Below are 20,619 nucleotides of genomic sequence, written 5' to 3'. Positions count from 1 at the left end.
AGATATTTAAAAAGAGGTTGGATGTGGCACTCAGTGCCATGGGCTGGGAACCATGGGGGGATTGGATCAAGGCTTGGACTTGATGATCTCTGAGGTCCCTTCCAACCCAGCCAATTCTATGATTCTATGATAGCTGGAAGCTCCTAAGAGAAGCTTTCTCCTTATTACAAAATTCCTTTGTGGTTTCCTCCAGCACTCCCTGCACTGACATGGAGGAAGCTGGGAGGAGAAGTTGACTGTCCCCAGCAAACTGACAAGCTGAGTTTTCTCTCTGTCTTTTTGTCTTCTCCTTCCCCAGTATCACAGCAAAGTGTCGTGTTTCATGCTGCAACACATTGAAGAGCCCTGCTCTCTGGGGGCTCATGCTGCTGTTGTTGTTCCTCCCACCTGGATTCTGCGGGTCAGACGGCCCCAGGTAACTCACCTCAGGTCTTCTGGCTCTGTCACAACTCTTGATTGTCCAGCAGCTCCTCATGGAGTTATTGAGTTTGTTTCTTTTCTCCCTAGAATCCACTGAAATCTAGTAAGAAGAAGAAGAGGACATCGTTCAAGAGGAAATCCAGCAAAAAGGGGGCTGAGGCAAGAGATGAAGGGACAGGGAATGGCCTTTTCTTGGAATAGTGCAGGGGCTGAGCAGCAAGGAGCAAAATTTGGGAACAAGGGAGCTTTGCAGTGATCTTAAGGAGAGTGAGGTAGAGAGAGGCAGGGCAGATTCCAGCTATTAGGCTTATAGGGTGACTGGGACGTTCTCTTACTCCCACTTCTGATGTATGATGTTAGGTTGTAGCTGGAGGTGGGAGTTCACATTTCCCTGCATGTGCTGAAGGACCTGCACTGTCTCTTACAGGAAGGAAAGTGGAAACCCTTTGTCATCAAGCCTATGCCAGCTCCTCTGATGAAACCCTTGCTGGTGTTCGTGAACCCCAAGAGTGGTGGGAATCAGGTATGGCCTTGTCCTACATCTCAAGAAGACAGCTCTGTGGGTTCATTGCCATTTGGTTGCTGAGGACTCAGTTTAGTTTTGCTTCCCACCTAGGCCAGGTTTTGCCTGAGTCTCTCCAGAACAGTTATTTTGGCCTGTCTTCAGGACCAGATGCCTTCTTTCCCCTGTCCAATGGGAACTCCCTGTTCCTTGCTTTAGTCTTTCTTGTCCTCACAGGGAACCAAGATCATCCAGTCCTTCATGTGGTATCTCAACCCACGGCAAGTTTTTGATCTCAGCCAGGGTGGACCCAAGGAGGCGTGAGTACTGATGTGGGCAGCACCCTTCTCTCCCCCAGCCCTGCCCCAGAGCTTCTTCCCCAGAGATCTTCCCACATCTGGTGGAGGCCTGATGCTCCATAGCTCCTTTGCATGAAGAATCCCCCTAAAAGTTCATACTTTGAGAGGCCTCTCTAGGACACGTTGCAGTCAGTCAGTGTTTCCTGCCAAAGTACTGGTCTGATCTCAAAGCTAGTGGCAAAGAGACCAGCTCTGTGGTGACATTCTAGATCATTATGTTCCATTAACATCACACGAATCTTGTCTGCTTGCTGTATTTTGGCTTATATGCATGTACACAGGCTGTGGGCACCCTGCTCTTCCCTTGCAAGAGCTGGTGAAGCCAAAGTTCCTGTGGCTTTGACCACCTCTCTGAACTGCTGTGGTGATGGGGAAGGAGACATGCACGTAGCTTAGTGAATGCTATGGGCTCTGCAAGTGGAGAAAGCCTCGAGCTGCTGGGTAACACTTTCAGTGCCTCTTCCCACACCTCTGTCCCTTCTCTGTTCCCTGCAGGCTGGAGCTGTACCGCAAGGTCCACAACCTCCGGATCCTGGCGTGTGGGGGAGATGGCACAGTGAGTCCCCTTCGTGCCATCACTATCCTTTGCCCCAGGACTGTCCAGTGCCAGCATCAGTCCTTCCTACTGTTGTCCAAAACAGGGCAAAATGTGCACACTGTGACCATGATCCAGCTGATGACACTGAATACTGAGGGTCCCCCCATGCACCACTCCAGGGAGTGCTAGTCTATGGGTTGTCTGTATTTTCTGGGGGCCAGTATCCTCACTGAGTTTACTGCTATCTCCTGCAGCACCCATTTGGAGCATTAAGGACTGAATAGCCTTGGTGGTGGCTAAGGGGACCCATCTCTGCCCCTCTGACATTGCTATAGCTCCAAGTCACCTCCAGCTGCCTGATGGTCCCTGAAATAACCAACTGTTTCTTTGTTCTCTCTTGCTCGAGCAGGTGGGCTGGATACTCTCAATTCTGGACCAGTTATGCCTCAACCCACCTCCTCCTGTAGCTATCCTTCCTTTGGGGACAGGGAACGATTTGGCCAGGACACTGAACTGGGGTGGGGTAAGTGATCTGCAGAAGCACTCATTGCTGACAGAGCGGGGCTGAGCACTTCTACTCTGATTCCAGACACTTGGGTGGGGATTTGCACTGGCTGTCTGCTTTGATTTTCCCTAACTATAGGCCAACCAAATAAATGCAGTTTGGATCTTACTGTTCTTCTGACATTCTAATTATTCTGAGTTAGTTTATAATATATTAGGACATTAACAAAAGAAATCATTATCTCAAACCTTAAGAGATTTTTAGAAGGAAGATGTATTTAGAAGGGAGATGTATTTTAAAATGTAAAGTCCTGCTTTGTTGAGCATTCAAGTACAGTTGATCTTTTCCCCATCCTTTGCTTTGGGATGTCTTCCCAAAGAAGACATCTCCACAGAAGGTAGGTAGGAGACTCACCAAGTTCTGCTCTTCACCAGGGTTACACAGATGAGCCTCTATCCAAGATCCTGTCACACGTGGAAGATGGGAACATTGTGCAGCTTGATCGCTGGAATCTCCACGTGGAGCCAAACCCTGATGCAAACCCTGAGGAAAAGGATGAGGCAGCTGCTGACAAGGTGCTACCTCCTTTCCACAGTCATTCCCTGTGTTAGGGGTCTGTGTTCTCCTTCTCCTACTCCCTCAGGCGGCCCAAACACCTGGGCCCCCACTACTGGCATTTCCCTACTCCAATTCCACCCCTCTCCTCATGCTCTGACCTGTGGCATCCATGTAGAGATCAGAAGTAAATATCCACTGAAGGTTTCTAACTGCAGATTTCAGCAGGTGTAAGCCCAGTCCCTTCTGATACTATTTCTTTAGCCAAAACATGGGTGATTGCAAGTGTCTTGGATAGCAGAGTATGTCCTCTTGGGCCATATCCCTTACCCCTGGAAGCTAGGGTCCATCATTCCAGGATGGTGATCTCTGTATTTTCCTTGGGGTGTGTATGGAGTGGAAGGCAACAAGCCTCTGCTCCCTCAGAATCCTGAGCATAGTACATGGCTCTGCTATAGCTTGATCTCGTCTTGGTCATCACCACATCCTGGCAGCCTCACCTTTGTTCCTTCTTTCCGTTTCAGCTTCCCTTGGATGTCTTTAATAACTACTTCAGCCTTGGCTTTGATGCACGAGTGACGCTGGAGTTCCATGAATCCCGAGGTATCTGGGGAGTGGAAAGGCTGGGGCAGGGGCTGTGGCAGTGGGGTGCCCCAGAGGTGGGCCCGTAAAACACTCCTTGGGAAAATGACCAAGAGGATTGCCCCAGGGATAGGGCTGGAGGTGAATCCTGAGGAGCTAGTGGAGGCTGCAGAGTGGAAGAGGTGCAGAGAGGTGCCTGCATGGGAAGAGAGCTGGGAGCTGCTTCCTGGCTGAGGCTAGCTGGAGAGCCATGTCTTGGAAGAGGTGGCAAGTGAAGTGTTTCCATGTGCAGGCCAGTGACCTGGACTTTTTTTCTGCTTTCCCTAGAGGCCAACCCAGAGAAGTTCAACAGTCGGTTTCGGAATAAAATGTTCTATGCTGGGGTGAGTGTGTGGGAATGTCTTCAAAGCAGTCTTAGCATCAGCTGGAGCACAGGTATGACCCTGGCTCCTCTCTGCAAACTCAACTCACTCATCATCAGTTACATGGGCCTTCATATGCACCCAGGCTGCTCCAGAAACTTGGAGTTTCTGGAAAAGGGCTGCAGTCCTAGGAGTCACAGCTTCCCTTTGGCTGTGAGTGCAGTGGTACAGCTTGCCCTTTGGCCTGTGATACAGTTGCTGTCTTGATTTCCTTCCACTGTCATTTTCTGTCTCACAGACAGTAACCCAGGCAGGACCTCTCCCTGGAGCTCTGGTGAAGCAAATCTGTCCCCCTACAGAGGAACAAGAAACCTTTTGATAAGAGTCCCCACACTACTTTGTTTTTTTCTTTTATACCTTGGGCCAGTTATATCTCCCTGGCTAATTAGACCACCTTTCTGTATCTCACCTCTAGGGTTTTGTGTCTGTCATCTTTGTCTCCCCTTCTCTCCATCCTCAATGTATCTCCCTACCTGTGTGGTTGGGTGACTGGTATTTAAGCAGGCCAAGTGCTGCTCTGTACCATCTCACATCTCTCCTGTTTGTGTCTCCCCTCCTCTCTTGCCTTAGGGCACCCTAGGATCTGTGTAACAGAGGCCATGCTGCCACATCAGCTCTGTTTTATGGTACTTCATTGCAGCTTGAGGTGAAATTTGTCTCTTGAGTCTCTCACAAGAGGAGATCCACCCTGCCAGCTCTTCCCTAAAGCTGGGACTGGGCTGTCAAAGGAATACTGTGGGGTGCTACTGAAGGTGCCCTGAGGTTTTTGGTAGGCAAAATGGCCAGAGGAATGGTTCAGGTTTTTGGGGGAGGGGAGAAGAGAGGGCTTCTGCCATTGGACAAGGGAGGGATTTGCTGCTTTCAGGCTTCCAGGCTGCCTGTTTCAGGTGCTAATGCTGTCTCTTGCCTTGACAGACAGCTTTCTCCGACTTCCTCGCGGGGAGCTCCAGAGACCTGGCAAAGCACATCAAGTTGGTTGTGAGTGTACAGGGCTGCTCTAGGCCAAGGTGGGGGTTGAATACTGTGGAGTGGTGAGGAGTGGTCCCTTGGCACACTGGATACCTTAGGATTGGAGAGAGGATGTGTTCCTGGGGACACTGTCTTCCCCTGGCATGAAAGACAGTCACTGCGGGTAGCAGAGGGGAAGGTCATTTCCTCCCAGGGGTCAGGGTGGGCCAGCATCCCTCTTATATCAGCTGAATGCCCTTGTATTGTCTCTAGTGTGATGGGATAGACCTGACTTCCAAGATCCAGGACCTGAAGCCCCAGTGCCTGGTCTTCCTGAACATCCCCAGGTGAGCAGACCCAGGGCTTTCCCTCATTGTGTTTGGTTCCTCATCACCGTGCCACAGACCCCTGCCCAGGTTTGAGATTGGACAGTCCATGCATTGCTTGCTATCTATTCATAGGTACTGTGCAGGTACCATGCCCTGGGGTAACCCTGGGGAGCACCATGACTTTGAGCCACAACGCCACGATGATGGCTGCATTGAAGTTATTGGCTTCACCATGACATCCCTGGTGAGTTGGTGCCATTGCCAGTTGTAGCTATCAAGGAGGGGAGCAAATGGTCCCATTGACCAAGAATCCACAGCTTCCCTCTTGAAGACCTGTAGTGCTGGCTTGCAATCTGAAATCCAGGCCAGGTGCTGTCATGCCCTGGTCTCTGTCAATCCCTTCCAGAACTTGGTTTATTTGCAGCATCTGGCTGACAGTGGCTGCTTCCCCAGTCTGACCCTCAGTCCGTGCTCTCCTCTCACTTTGGACCTTTTCACAGGCTGCCTTGCAGGTCGGTGGCCACGGGGAGAGGCTGTGCCAATGCAGGCAGGTGGTTCTCACCACATCCAAGGCCATCCCCATGCAGGTGGATGGAGAGCCCTGCAAGCTGGCAGCTTCCTGCATCTACATCTCCCTGCGCAACCAAGCCAACATGGTGCAGAAGACCAAGCGTCGCAACTCCATGCCTCTGCTCAACGAGTAGGTTCCTCGGATCAATTTCCCACCTCCTCTCCAAAGCAGAAGGGGCAGGGGGAGATCAAATTGCCCCTCAGTTTAGGAAGGAGATTGAGGTCCTGGAGTGGGTCCAAAGGAGGGCAACTAGGCTGGTGAAGGGACTGAAGCACAAGTCCTATGAGGAGAGGCTGAGGGAGCTGGGGGTGTTCAGCCTGGAGAAGAGGAGGCTCAGGGGAGACCTCATCACTCTCTACAACTCCCTGAAAGGAGGTTGGAGCCAGGGGGGGGTTGGGCTCTTTTCCCAGGCAACTCTCAGCAAGACAAGAGGGCACGGTCTCGAGTTGTGCCAGGGGAGGTTTAGGTTGGATATTAGAAAGAATTTCTTTCTGGAGAGGGTGATCAGCCATTGGAATGGGCTGCCCAGGGAAGTAGTGGATTCTCCGTGTCTGGAGATATTTCAAAAGAGACTGGATGTGGCACTCAGTGCCATGGGCTGGGAACTGCAGCTGGAGTGGATCAAGGGTTGGACTTGATGCTCTCAGGGGTCCCTTCCAACCCAGCCCTTTCTATGTTTCTGTTCTATGATTCTAAATGGGACTAAGCCATTACTCCTGGGGGCATTTCAGTCCTCTCTCAAGAAAGGCCTGGGGAAGGGATCAGGTCACAGAAGTGGGTTGTCACTTTCTGATCTCTTCCCTTCCCTCCTGCATGCAGCCAGCAGCCGGTGCCCGAGCGGCTGCGGATCCAGGTGAGCCGAATCAGCATGCGTGACTATGAGGCTCTGCACTATGACAAGGAGAAGCTCAAGGAAGCCTGTGAGTGACCAAGGGGGTGGGAGCCTGGCAGTGTCCTCAGCTCAGCTGTGTGAAGTGGTGAGGTGTTGGGGATGGGGTGTGGGCTGCTCCCTGAGTTGTGTCTGTTCCCTGTCATGCAGCCGTGCCACTGGGGATAATTGTGGTTCCAGGAGACAGTGACTTGGAGTTGTGCCGGACTCAAATTGAGAGGCTGCAGGAGGTGAGGCCTTTGCCTGGGAAGTAGTAATGGCTTCATGCCAGGGATGGAGGAGCTCAGGAAGGGATTTCTAAGCCTCTTTGACCTGCATGCACCCATGCTCCTGCTTCTGACAGCAGGTCACAGTTTTCCTGTACCCCATAATGGAGTCAGGATCCCAAACTGGTTGGCTTGTTGCTCCTTCCTCTCTGTCAGCCTCTCTCTCAGTGCTGCTCTTCTAACCTTGTTCTTCAGGCTGAGAGTTTCAGTAGCCCAGAGAAATTAAGGAGCAGTGAATCATTCATCATATGGAGGCCTATCACCCCCTGGGTGTTTGGGGAGGCCTTTCCTCTGTCCCTTTTGTTGCTGTGCTGTGTTCCTTCAGCCCTTTGCGGGCTCTGTATTTTCTGGCGCAGCTCTCCTCTCCCAGGGTGCCTGGATTACTCCCTTCTTACTCCCTTCTCCAATTCTCTTTATTTCCAAGTACTAACTTTTGTGCTCCTGCCAATCATACTAGTGCATGTCCACAACTTGGACACAGGCTGTGTAACCCTTGCTTCTGGTGAGCAATGCCTTCTGAGACCACGGCATACCTCTGGTGCCATAATGTTCAGTCTGGTTTTCTCTCAGAAGATTGAAAGGACCTCACTCAGTCCCTAGTTAGCTGGCCCTTGTGCCTAAGAAAATCCCATTGTGTATGCAAAGTGTTCTGCAGGGCTGCTTGCCCAGGATGGCATCAGCTCCTTGCTTTGCTGGTTCTTCATGCCTGTCCCCTGCTTTCGTGGTGCCCAGACAGACAGGCCATGCAGACAGATGCATGCCTAGCAGCTTCTGGGCTCAGAGGGTAGTGCTTTCTTAGGGCATCAGCCTGGCAGACTGATGCCTCAGCAACCTCCTGTGCCTGTAAAGCTGTGCATTGACACTGGTGCTCTTCCATCACTGCGCAGTGTTTACCTCTTCTCTCTCCTTGTGCAACTACTGTGCTCTGGCCTTAAAGCAGTGCAGTTACCAAGGAACTTGGTTAGGCAGTAAAACCATATAGGAGAGGACAATAAGCAACACCAATGGGATGAGAAAGGGGCTGGGGGGCTGCTCAGACAAAGGCTGTAACAGCACACCTTGCCTTTCTGCAGGATTTCCTTCCACAGCCCTCTGCTTTAGAGCACCTGCTCTTTCAGGTGTGTATGGCCTCACTCCATCACCCAGGCCCATCTGTCATGCATGCCATGCCAGTCTTGTGGTCTTGTCTTGTGGCCACTCTCTCCAGTGAGCTGGTGTGTGTTGGCTACAGTGTCTTATGCAGCTCCCTGTTTCTGTGTGCTCTGCTTGTCTTCAAGTTCCTCTTTCCATCCATACACTTCTGGTCCTCCCTGTCTGCAGGGACCTCCCAAAGCAGGAGGGACACTCTGGGTAGAGATGGGAAGGCCAAGAGACACAACCTTGTTACTGATTTTTTTTATTTTATGCAGGAAGGAGATGGAGCCAAACTGAAGACACTGTCATCCCAGAAGCTGTCGCCCAAGTGGTGTTTTCTGGACTGTGAGTATCATCTTCCCCTGCGAGTGCTGTGTCTGAATTTGGGAGGGGTGAGGGGACAGACCCTTAGTTATAAGTCACTGAGGGCCATGTGGCACTTGAAACCTATGAATGTTGAATGCTGGGATCGTTGTGTCTTTGCCTGTACTTTGCCCCAGCCTGTCTCTGGCTGCTTATTTCCAAAGAGCTGTTTGGCACAGGCAGTTTGAAGGCCTGTGGTCTATGGGGCTTCTTCTCCCTTTCTTGAAAGTATCTTTCTCCTCTCCCTTTGCCTTCACTGACTAAAATCATCCAGAGCTCTGCCTCTGTACCTGGAAGCTGGCCAAGAGAAATCCCTGCTCTAGAGCACAGCAGAGCAGAGCCAGGGGTTGCAAAGTGAGCCTGGGAAGCCTTGTGCTAGACAGAAAGGATGCAGCTTCTCCTCTCAGGGTTCCAGCCCTTCATGTGTGGCTGCTGGTTCTGCTGCTCCCAGGACTGCTGTACTAAGGCTGCTTTCCCTCCTCTTGCCAGTCTCCCAGCAACAGGTTCTGGGCTCAGGAAAATGTATCAGAAAAAGAGGCCAGAACCTCATTCAAGGCAGCACAGGCTCACTGAGGTGGCTGAGTCACAGACCTTCAGCAGCAGCTCCCTGGCTGTAAATCTCCATCCAGGACAGGATAAACTGAGCTTTTTTACTTCTCTCATCTGCTCTGGCCTGTTCCCATTCTGTTTGGAGAAAGTATTCCCTGGATCCCCAAGGGTGCCGCCACAGCAACCTGGCCTGGGCAGGTTGCTGGGCAGTTGCTGGGCAGACTGGTGGGGCACAGGGAAAGTGCCACCCAACTGCATGTTGTATGAGAACCCAACGTGCCTGGTGCTGTGCTTTTGCTTGTCCTGCTCTCCCTGATGATGCCTTAAGTTCCCAGACTCTCCTTCCTCCCCTGGGACCACTTGGGTCTGGCTCCAGCATAGCCACTTTGCTCCATAGGTGTTGAAGGATCTTCTCTCCTGCTGTGGGGATCTCTCCTCTAAAGATGAGCAGAGAGTTGCACTCATTCTGCCAGCAACAGGCCAGAGGCTGGTTTGAAGTTATCCTGCTGTCCTAGGAGTCAGGGGCTTGGATCTGCAACCCATGGTGGTGTCCTCCATTGGACCTGGCGATCACAAGCTCTGACAAGCCCTTATTGGTGGTCTGTGGGGTGTTTCTCAGTCAAGTCAGTTTGAGACTGCACTCCCTCTTCTCCCAGCCCTGCTTAGTCCCTCTGTTTCTCAGTATGGGTATCTCACATGATACAAGGTGCATCATGGTGAATTGGAGCAGTTCCTTACCCAGTGCTGAGACGTGCATTGCACAGCCCTGAGCTTCATCTGCTTGGGCTAATGCTGCATTGCAACTGCAAGACTGGAGCACTCAAAAGCCCTCAGAAAGGCCACAGCCTCAGCTAAATACGTTCTGCCTTCCCTGTGACTCCCTGGGAGGAGTCATTGAGGAGGAGGCAGCAAGCAAAGGGATGTTTGACAGGGGCATGTTGATCTGAAGGTCCAAGGGACTGCCTCTAGGGTAAAGAGGACAACAACAGGGTTGCAAAGAGAAGGGCACTGCTCCTCGTTAGTGGATGCTTTGTTTTGCCCTCCATACAGGCTGGATAGTTCTCTCTCTATCACTCAGTGCTAGAAAGTGGCCATCTTCCTCTATGCTTGCCAATAATCACCCTGTCTTTCTTTCCCTGTCTTACAGCAACCACAGCTGATCGCTTCTACAGGATAGACCGTGCTCAGGTGAGTGTGGCCTTGTCCCACCTTCCACTCTTGTCCCACCCAGCATCTGCTGAGAAGGCACCTGGATGTCTTCTGTTCACATGGACTGCAGGGAAGCTTAGCCTCTGGGATGTGCAGGTCTCACATCACTGCCCTGCCCTGTGGCATCCTTTGGAAGGGTGGTGTGACAGGCCTAGCCCAAGACCAGCACCAGGACCTTCAGATTCCATAAGAAAAGGGAGGAAACATGGGCAGGAGCACAGAGAGTTGGGTTGGGAGATGCCTGCAGGACCCTACAGCAGAGGAGATAAAAAATAGCAATGTTATTCAAGGCTGGCTGGGCACCCACTGACTGGGGTTGTCTTAAGAAGGGGGATGTGGGGATGAGATACATGGTCCATCTGCTAAGTTAGCAGAAGATAGGAAGCAGGAAAAAGACAAGCAGAGGCTTTCCTGGCATGGGTCCCAGGACTCTTCTAGTCAGCATCACTCTGCTGAACAAGTGGGTGGGCTACAAGGAATGCAGTGTGAGGGGATGGAGCTCTACAGAAACAGGTCTTGCTTCTGAGGAGATGGATTTGTGTTTTTCAGGAGCACCTCAACTATGTGACTGAGATCTCTCAGGATGAGCTCTATGTGCTGGACCCAGAGCTGGTGATCACCCAAACTGTGGGCACCTCTCCTGCCATGCCTGATCTCGTCGACTTGTCTGCCACACCCACTAAGCAGCATTTTGCATTCCCCTCCTCCTCTCCACCCTCCTCTCCTGCCCCAAGGTAAGTCTGGAATGGGAATGCTGGACTTTAGGAAGGATGGAAAGTAATGTGAGAGCCAGGACGGGCTTCATATTATTGATCCCTGGGTCAGACATCTCCCTGGAAGCCAGCAAGAATTCAGTGCTGAGTTAGACTAATGAGTGAGGTGCCATCCCATCTTCCCAGCTCCTCTGCCAGCGCTGCTGGAGGCAGTAAGGCATCACCAGGTGGCTCAACCATGGTGTCAAGCTCCAGCATCTGGTCCATGAGGCAAAGGCCATGGGAGTCTTTCTGGCCAGCTAAGGCCAGTGTTGGGTATGGGTGGGCAGCAGAGCTGGGAGCAGCAAGAGAAGTAGGAGTAGGGATAGGGAAGAACTAAGATCAGAGAAGAAGCAGATGGCATGGCCAAAGAGCAGAAGTCCCTTGACCTGCCTCTGCTCCTGCCTGTTGTAGGAGTGCCCTGGGCAGGCTTCTCTGCTGGCATGCCTTTACCCACAGCATGCCCTTTTGGGAGGTCTGCTGCCAAGACTGGCATAGTTAAACCTTTTCTTCTTTCCTTCCAGTGCTGAACCTGAGCACTGCCTCCCATACAAAGGTGAGTCCTGTCACTCCCCCTTGCAGGTCATGCTGTTTTGGGTTTCAGCCACATTTTTTTTGGGCCCATCCTTTCCCTGACATACAGGCAGGAGCCCTGCTGTTTGTGTCCTGGATGGGAGCCCTGCAGGCAGGTAACCTCAGAGGTGGGTAGGGGAGACCTGACAGTGATTTGTCAGCGCTGTGGGGCAGAGCTGGGGGGCTGGGGAACCCAGGAGATGGGAGCGCAAGGTCAGGGGCCTCACCAAGCTGAGCAAATGGAAAATGTTTCCTGGAGCTTAAGCAGAGTCCAGTGCCTGGAAGTGTGAGAGAGTCATGAGTGAGCAGTGTCTTGGCTGCTGGCTGATGCCCAGGAGATCTGGTCCTTGGTTCCATTACAAGTAGTCATCCTGCCCATGTGCAGAGACTGCTCCCCCTCTGTGCACACCTCCCTGAGGCTGCATCCACAGCTACATGCTGTCTCCCTCCCTGGCTTGTCTCTTATATGCCTGAAAGTGGAGGAGCCAAGTAAAACCAGTCTTACTGAGCTCCAGCTGACTGCTCTGAGCCTCCAATGCCCAATCCTTTGGTCCATGATTAGATAAATGGCATTACATCTTGCCCTTTCTGACCCCAACCTATCTCCCTTTGCAGATGACCCTCTGATAGAAGCTGCTAAGAGTGGCAACTTCAGCAAGGTAGGTGCTCCTGCTGCCTGCTCAGCTAGTTTGCCCCTTGGGCTGTAGGGAGGCCTTCCAGCTGTGCTCCACAAGTGCTTTGGAGTGCCTCCCTTCAAGGGCTTTCCTCCAGGAGTGATGGCTGGAAGCCAGGAAGGCTCCTGGCAAGAATCTGAGGGGACATGAAGGGAGAGGACTTGGGAGTGTGGCTGAGCTGGACAAATCTCCCTGCCAGGCCCCAAATATCCACCCAACCTGCTGGGTGTACCCTGGGGACATGATGCCAAGGCTTGGAGGGCTTGGAGCTGGGGAAGGCAACTCATCCAGAGCAATCTTGTTGATTCTGCAGTTCCAAGAGCTGCACCGGGCTGGAAGAGACTTGATGGTGAGAGACTCTTCAGGCCAAACTGTCCTCCACCATGCTGTCAAATCAGGGAGCAAGGACATTGTCAAATACATCATCGAGAATGGTGAGCTGGGGCCACTCTTAGCAAGGGAGGCTGGCAGCTGGAAAAGACCAGCCCTCTACTCTGAGAAGGCACTCCTGGGCTTAGATCTCTTATTTCTGGGTTTGCTGCCTCCTCCTTCTGGCTTACAGGCTTTCCCTGGCATCTCTCTGCCAGTACTGGGGTGCCCTCTTGGCTGTTGCCACATCATGGCAGGGACTAGCATGTCTCTGGGACACATTTCTGTGTCATGCTTCTGCCTTCAGGTCAGCTGACCCGTTGTTTTTGGCAGCTCCCAGTGAAACAGAGGCCACTTTATTTCTGTTTAGAGTAATAAACTCTAAATAAATAACTGTAATGAGTTCACAACTCTTCTTCTCTGGTCTCAGCTGAGTTCAGATGCCATTGCTGGCCTGAGTGCTTTGGAGATGGGACCTTTGCAGGCAGCATGTATGTAGCAGCCCCTGTGGAAAGGTGCTGAGGAGCAGGTGGGTCTGTCCCTGCCCTGCAGTCAGGTCTCACCCTCCACTGTCTTTCTCTCCACAGCCCCTTCAGAAATCCTTGATGCTACAGAGCAGGAGAAGTAAGTTGCTGACTGACTTGCATTAACTGCTGGCCAGACTCTCTTGTGAGGTGACCTCTTGTTTGGGCACTTCTCAGCTGCCCTTGCTCTCGTTACCATTCATGGTTCCCACTCCACTCTGGACTGACCCGTCCCCACGCAGCACCCCCCTCCTCTGCCAGGGCTGCCTGGACAAGCATGCAACCCACCACAAGCTTCTGCTGCAGCTGAATTGCTGTCCCTCACTGCCACCCACACATGCCACGTGTCCCCATCCAGGGGAGACATCTCACATCTCCTCCTTTCCTCCCCAGTGGTGAAACCAGCTTGCACCTGGCTGCAGCCTTACGCCAGCGCACTATCTGCCACTACATCGTGGAGGCTGGGGCTTCGCTCATGAAGACAGACCTGCAGGTGATGGCAGGGAGGCTGGCAGTGTGGCTTTTGGGGAGAGCCAGGGGGGCTACCCTGAGGAGCAGGGCAGCAGGAGGGCAGAGGAAGAATGCTCTGGGTGGGGTCTTTGCCAGCCAGAGAGGAGCTGACATGAAATGCCCAGGCTTGTCTAGCACAGAGCCCAGCTGCAGAGGGGTTAAATCCCTCTGTTCCCTGTTCTTCTTTCCCTGTTGTTTTATTAAATTAGAATTGAGGAGCTGGAATGTCTCATCCCCAACTCCCCCTTTCCACCCTCTGAGGTCAGAGCAAGGACAGCCTTCCAGCTGCAGAACTCCCTCCCCTCTCCCTCCTGGGCAGCCATGACGGGGACACTGGGAGCTCCTGTCTGTGGGTGAAGCTGTTCCACGGAGAGTGGGAGCTGGCAGTGGCAGCCCTCAGATAATGCCAAGTTAATTGAAGCATGCCTTGGTGCTGAGGAGTTGTGCCAGCCCCAGAAGAGGAGTCACAGTAAGGGGGCTTCAGGCCATATTTTGGTAAAGGAAGTTCCATGCAGCAGAGGGGGTGTAGTTCCATCTGTCTGTCAGGGACTCATAGTGATGGGCTGTAGCAGAAGATGGAGAGCAAAACAAGAAGGTGCAATCTGTCAGCCTGGGACACAGGGCTGGAGCCCAGCCAGCAGGTACAAATTTGTTGAGGCCAGTGGAGCTTGGGCACTGCCTCAGACAGAGTGCAGCCCCCGTTGCCAGCTGCCAGGGGGATGCTGTGCAATCTCTGGCTCCCCGTCTCTCCTTCTTGGTCCTGGCCAAGGCTTGGGGCTTTCATAGTGCTCAGAGCAGGTCTGATGGGGCTGGGGACAGCCAGCAGCTGTGGGATGAGATGGTGATGCCCAAGTTAGGGAGAGGCTGGGGTAGATGGCAGCCCCCAGCCCCTTCATCTGCCTGAAGGAGGGGAGCAGCCCCCAAAGTGCCACCACAAAAGGAAGCACTTCTCAGGCACGATGGCTGCTCCAGGGAATGAGGCTTGCATGTGCCTGTGCAAACGTGTGTCTGGGACTGTAGCTGACCCCTTTGTGCCACTGCACTGACCTTGCATAGGCCCTGGGTCACAGTGTAAACCCCAGCACAAGTTTGGAGCAGGCTGATCCTGCTCCCTTCCATCATGAGGAAGGCTGAGCCATATGGGCTAGCAAGCCTCAGCCCAGCAGGGCAGAGGGGCCCTGGCAGCTTTGGTTTCAGGCTGCATGCAGGCAGTGTTACAGTGGGGCTTCTGCAGGGTGTTGGGAAAGAAACTCAATTCCTTGTCTGTTTTTTCCCCAGTTTGTCAAATGGGCACTTGCACTCACGGGTTACAGGGAGGAGGTCTGAGGACAGAGTCTGTGCAGGACCCCAGAGCATGCCCAGTCTTGGGGTACACATATGAAAGAGGGGCTTTCTTGCTGCATCACACCTCTCCACAGACTTCCAGGGGTGGGCTTTTGTCCACAGCCACATCCAGGCTCAATGGAGACTCTGTGTGTCTGACCATTGTTCCTGCTGCAGAAATACATAGCAGGTTGTCCTGGAGTCCCCAGCACCCAACTGCAGCCACCTGTACCCCACTGTGCACCTAGGGACAATCAAGGCAGGCTTGGCATCCCTTCTGTAGCCAGTTTTAAATGGCTGCAGCAGAGTGCCAGGTTTCTGTGGTCTTTTGCAGTGCCATGGCAGAGCCCAGGCACTTGGCAAGGGGGAGAGAAGGGGGAGACAAGAGGGAGCTGGGAGCTGTTAACAGATTTGCTTTTTATGGAGTGTGGGAGTTCATTAGTGAACACAGTCCAGATGGCTGCAATAAGCTGGTGAAATGTGATCCTCCTCTGGGAGCAGGAGTGCTAGCCGGGCAGGGAGGGCAGGAGGGAAGGGGGGTTGGGATTCCCCAGACATACCTCTCATTCCTCACCCTCTCTAGCATGCCTCCCCAGCACTGGGGAAGAGCAGGTCATGGGGACCTCCCTTCACCTCTTCTCAGGGAGCTGGTGATGGTTGGGGTGAGTCCCTGTCCTGGTGTGGGGCTGATGGCCCTGCAGCAAAGTCAGGCTCCTTGGGACCACTCTTTTGCTCCATAGGGAGCATATGGGTATGTGGCTACCGCCCACCTTGGGGTTTGGCTGCAGGCTCTGCTGGTTCCAGTTGCAGCCACCTTTTTTGCCTGTGAACTGGGGCACCTTTTGGATGCTGAGGCAGTGTCTAGGCAATGCTCTGCACTCTTGACATCTCTTGCCTCTTTTATGCAGGGAGACACCCCCAAGCACCGGGCTGAGAAAGCCAGTGACCCTGACTTAGCTGCCTACCTCGAGAACCGACAGCACTACCAGATGATCCAGAGGGAGGACCAGGAGACTGCTGTGTAGTGCTCAGCTTGCCTTAGCCTAAGCCAGCTTGGGAAGGATGAGAAGAGGACAATGGCAACTGAAAGAGCTGTGAATCTAGCCCAGCCCTCCCTATATGTCAACCTGGTCCCTGGAGGAGATGGAGACAGCAGAGCTCTGCCCCAGGCTGGGCTGGGACTCAGTTTATGAGGACAGTGGGTATTTGGAAATTGAAGCCTGGCTCTTTGTGTTGTCCCCCACTTCACCCCTCATCCACCATGTTCCCTGCCCTGAATGGGCTCCTTCCTGCAGCCCTGTTGGATAGGCCAGGCTGAAGCCCCAGGTCGCCCTTGTGCACGGTAGTGATGCCAGTGCCCCTTGTGCAGGCTGCTACCTATGATCCTTGTGGGATGTTGTTGCTTGACCTGTCTCCCTGCCAGCAGTGCCCCTTCTTTAGATGCTTGGCTAGGTTTTTGTTTGGCTAGGTCCTGTTCCTCCTCCTGTCTGGCACAGCCATGGGATGTGGAGGCAGACAGCAGAGGCCCTGAGCCTCAGACTTTGCCCCAGGGGAAGCATCATGACTTACTGCCTCTGCCTTCTGCTCCCTCCTGTTGGTCTGAGGCTGCCCCAAGTCTCCATGTTTCCCTACAAGGGCATTCTTCCCTCCTGGTTGCCTTCAGTGCTCAGCCAGTTGGCAGTCTAGCCCAGAGCAGATATGGCACAGAGGAAGGCTACTGAGCCCTCCCACCATCCTTCCCCCCATAGGGCTGGGTGGGGCAGCCTGCACACCTAGTGTCTGCTGGACATCCCTTTATTAGACTGCTGCATCATGTAGCCATGGTGAAGAGCTGGACTTTGCCAGGGCAGTGGCAGTGATGGAGCCTATTTCCCAAATGCTGACTTGGCTGCCCTCCCTGCTTCAGCTCCCACCCACAATATTGCACTGGGCTGGAGGGGCAGTGTTGGGGTCAGTGCTGCTCTCAGGGATTACCCCCATGTCCCTCAACATGCACCCTCTGAGTCTAACTCCTGCCATCCCCCAAACTGGGCACAGGGGTTTGCAAAGAAAACCTAGGAGCTTGCCTAGACCAGACACAAGTTCCCTGAGCAGGCCACCAGCTTGCCCTGTCTGGTTTTAGCAGAAAGTGGGATTTGGATGCATAGGAAGCATCAGGGCTCCCAGCTCCACACACACCTGCAATGGGGTGGCGTTTCACCTACCACCTGCCATGGGGCACCACAGCACATCTACCCAGTGGGTACTGAGCATCTGCAGAGACATTGAGCCAGCTCTTCAGCAAGGCTTTTATAGCACCTACAATCTTCTGGGACTGGGAAGTGCCAACAGAGGAAAGCTGATGACTCCAGGCCTTGCAGATCTGCTTGGCACCTTCAGGTGGGTAGGAGCTGGGCAGCGGGTTGCTGCTCACAGCTGGAGTCCTGGGAGAGGGTTCTGCTGCTGCATGGGCTCTGCAGTCCCACCTGCATGCACACCTAGCTGCACCCGCTGGATACTGCTGGTTGGCACAATTTGAATCTCTCTTAATACCAATGAAAGGGTATGTGGATACCACAGAGAGCTAGGCTACTATTTAGGCTTTTTGGCTGGAGGGCAGAGGTCAGTTGGAGGATGGGGTTTGCTGTTGTGGGGAGCAGAAGCACAGGGCAATGCAGAGTGACCAGGGCCAGCAGCAGTATTGGCCATGAATAGCAATAGAGTCCTGACACATTCAGAGCTGGGATGCTTCAGCAGCACCCACACTTCCCATCAGCACTGCTTGCTGGCCACCAACAGACAAGGCACTGTTTTATTCTCAAAGAAGAGGTGCAAACCCCTGCCAGGACATCCAGCCCAGAGGCATTTACAGCCATAGCTTCCCCCTTTCTCCCCGTTTTTGTATCTTCCCCTGTAGTTTTTGTACACACTGTCCACCTCCCTGCGTGGCCCCTCTGTGCATGTGTGAGCTGAGTTGCTCTGCAATTCCAAGCCTGGCTTGAATTTCAGTGAAGGCAGAGGGGGTGTTGGTCACCCTGCCCCCAGAGGACAGAGGTTCTGTGCAATACCTGGGTCTGTGTTTCTGAGACACTGTCATAGGACTGTATTTTTGTAATTGAGGGTGCTGGCTCCAGCAGGCCAAGAGCCTGGCATGAGCCTGCATTCCCATCACTTTTCAACTTGGACCGTTTGGATGTTGTTGTTCCTTGCCATTGAAATAAAGAGATGGATGTTTTAGTTCTTGTCTTGCCACATCTGTGAGAATGTTGTGGGCTCTGCACGAGTGAGATCTGGAGCTGCAGTGCCAAGGGCTGGGATTATCTTCTGTGGGAAGACTATCTGATTACAAAAACAAGGGATTAGGGATGCTTCTGCTTCCAGACCTGGACAACTGCAGGCAATACCATCTCACCTACAGTTTCCTTAGCTCTGGTGATGAAATGCTGGTGAGGGAGCCGGAGATGGACACGGTAGGTGATGGAGAGTTGTACTCATTCCTTAAACTCTGATTCCTGAGGGCAGCTTGGCAGCCTGCCTGTCACTCCTGCCACCCTCTCTCTGCCCAGAGAAGTGGCCTCCCCCAGCTGCATTGTCCCTTCCACCCCACGTTCATCCCTTACAGTGCCTTCAGCCTTTCAGCTCCTGCCCAGAGGTAACAGTGGGGGTCTGTGGTGGGTGTAAGGCACCAAATTGTCCTTCATGCCCTTGGCTGCTGCCCAGGGACCAGACAAATGTGTGACTGGGAGGAGGGGGCTTGCTCCACTTCAGTGCCCAGATCCTGGCATGTTGGCTTTTGACTAGTGTCTAGGCAGCAAGGACAGTCAGTAAAGATGGCAATGAGAATTTTCTAGCTGCTTCAGTATCATCAAATTGACAGTAGAGGAGAGAAGCTGTCCCAGATGTGATCTCTGATGAGGGGTGTTAGGAAAGGAGCAGTCTACCTTTGGCAGAGAGCCCTGCCCTTCTCTCAAGGGGTCTCAGCATCCCCCGTTTCTCCCTTGAGGGTGTCAGAGATCCAGAGGTCTGTCTGGCCTCCAGTGGGATATGGGTGTATGTTTCAGGGCATGCATGGAGGCTGGGGAAGGCTGTGCAAGCCCAGACCTAGGTAAACATATTTGGGGTGACAGCAGTTGGCCTGCCCTGCGCCCACCCCTGTAAGTCTGAACAAGGAAAACATCCCCCTCGTGCACAGCTGCCCTGCACTGGCACTGCCACACCATGCAGTAACTGTGCCCCCAAAACCAGGCTTTGACTGAGGATGGAAAATGTAGAGCTAATATGCTGTGAATTATCTTGTGACCTTTTTAGAGGTGAAAAGCTCAAGCAACTTCAGGTAAACACACCTGGGTTGATCACACTCCCTCTCTTCCCTCCTTCCCTCTGTATGAGGCCCCTTTCTGCAAACACAGCCTTCTGCTGCTTGTTTGAGCTTGGGAAGGAGCTGTTGTCCTGCTCTGCATCCCTCAGAAAGGGCCCACAGGAACGAAGCACTGACTGCTGAGGCTGATATGCACCAGTGCATCTCTGATCTCCCACACAGCTAGCACCTGTCTCCTGGTTCCCATCCTGAGGAGGCAACAGGAGATGAATGGGAATGTCTGGAAACAGGGAGTGACAATTTGCACAAGGCTTTGTGCTGAGGATCTTAGTGGGGTCCCTATCTCCCACCCAGACACAGCTGAAGAAAAGCAGCAGCTCTTACCCCACACCCAGCTCTTCATAGATCCACCAGGCCCTGGTATGCTCATCACTGCTCATCACTCAGCCTTGCAAACCTGATGCCACAGAACCCCAACCAAAAGCAGCACACTTAGATAGGCCCTTCCTCTTCTTTTTTGACCTTGAAGTTTGTCTCTACAACTTTATTCAGCTTTGGCTTAAAGGCTCAGGGAGCTAGGAGGACGACCTGTCTGGCTGTCATGACCCATTTCTTCACCCTGTGCTCAAAGGTTTGGCCCAGCACATCCAGACCCCCTCACCACCCAGAGCAGAACCCATTGCAGCGTGTGTGTGTGTGTGTGTATGTGGTGAGCAAGGGAGATGACCTGTTCCCACAGTTGCCAGCACTTGAAACCTCTGCAGATGTCCAGGAAACTGCCAGCAGAGTGTGAGTTACGTGCAGGAATCTCTCAGGAAGTCATTCCTAGTTGTGAAGCAACTCCTAAAAAAATAGCCCCCCAACTCTACCTGTGGTAGCCCTGCTCTCAGCATCCTTCTTCCAGGGTAAGGGGTGGAAAAATGTTTCCATACCCCACCACAGCCCAATTCTTCTGGCATGACTCTTGCCCTTCTGGCTAGTAATTCCAGAAGAGTTGTCTTGGCTGCTGCCTCTCCAGACCTCCTGAAAAAAGGGGGGTGGAAGGAGGGGAGCAGTCACATTTTCAAGGTCCTTTCATCCCAAACCAGCAGTCCAGCCTCTTACTGCTGTTTGTTCTAAGGAGAAGGGCTGCAGCATGGCTGAGCTGGGGCATGGCAGATCATGAGGGATGGGGAAGATTCCTGGGCTGACATGGAAGTGATGTCCTTCTTCAGGTGCTGATCAGGTATCCCTTACTTGCAGTCTCCTATAAAACACAGAGTAAGGGGAGAAGATTGAGATGGGCAGAGACCATGAAAAGTTGGTCCATCAATGCTAGTGGCCTTGATGGGGAAGGAAGAGACTCAGGGTGGTTCCTTTCACTCCATCTAGCCCCAGGGGCCATCTTCTAGTGGGTATCAGAGTAGTGGGCCCCAAACAGCTTGCCCAGCTGTTCAGCTTGCACCCCTTGAGCCCC

At 53.0% G+C, this 20,619-nt stretch overlaps 1 protein-coding gene across 7 annotated transcripts in view; it reads left to right on the top strand.

The window, feature by feature from the left end:
- Positions 1-18,082, top strand: part of DGKZ (diacylglycerol kinase zeta) — a 45,981-nt gene extending 27,899 nt beyond the window's left edge. For 6 of the 7 annotated variants that reach the window (XM_030451930.1, XM_030451927.1, XM_030451929.1 and 3 more), the window contains 24 exons: positions 299-415; positions 508-579; positions 848-943; positions 1,160-1,242; positions 1,777-1,837; positions 2,229-2,342; positions 2,759-2,899; positions 3,404-3,482; positions 3,789-3,844; positions 4,799-4,861; positions 5,105-5,178; positions 5,293-5,404; positions 5,661-5,860; positions 6,551-6,651; positions 6,771-6,850; positions 8,296-8,365; positions 10,080-10,120; positions 10,691-10,875; positions 11,418-11,449; positions 12,082-12,125; positions 12,454-12,574; positions 13,097-13,133; positions 13,427-13,526; positions 15,775-18,082. In XM_030451930.1, the coding sequence (XP_030307790.1) occupies positions 299-415; positions 508-579; positions 848-943; positions 1,160-1,242; positions 1,777-1,837; positions 2,229-2,342; positions 2,759-2,899; positions 3,404-3,482; positions 3,789-3,844; positions 4,799-4,861; positions 5,105-5,178; positions 5,293-5,404; positions 5,661-5,860; positions 6,551-6,651; positions 6,771-6,850; positions 8,296-8,365; positions 10,080-10,120; positions 10,691-10,875; positions 11,418-11,449; positions 12,082-12,125; positions 12,454-12,574; positions 13,097-13,133; positions 13,427-13,526; positions 15,775-15,891 (2,196 nt within the window). In that variant the 3' untranslated portion in view covers positions 15,892-18,082. The remainder of the gene's footprint in view (positions 1-298; positions 416-507; positions 580-847; positions 944-1,159; positions 1,243-1,776; positions 1,838-2,228; positions 2,343-2,758; positions 2,900-3,403; positions 3,483-3,788; positions 3,845-4,798; positions 4,862-5,104; positions 5,179-5,292; positions 5,405-5,660; positions 5,861-6,550; positions 6,652-6,770; positions 6,851-8,295; positions 8,366-10,079; positions 10,121-10,690; positions 10,876-11,417; positions 11,450-12,081; positions 12,126-12,453; positions 12,575-13,096; positions 13,134-13,426; positions 13,527-15,774) is intronic. The other variant, XM_030451931.1, reaches the window with a different exon arrangement.
- The last annotated feature ends 2,537 nt before the right edge of the window (positions 18,083-20,619 follow it).

The sequence above is a fragment of the Calypte anna genome, chromosome 5A (genome assembly GCF_003957555.1).
Source record: "Calypte anna isolate BGI_N300 chromosome 5A, bCalAnn1_v1.p, whole genome shotgun sequence".
NCBI classification, from domain to species: Eukaryota; Metazoa; Chordata; class Aves; order Apodiformes; family Trochilidae; genus Calypte; species Calypte anna.
This window is presented reverse-complemented; position numbering and strand designations above follow the sequence as displayed.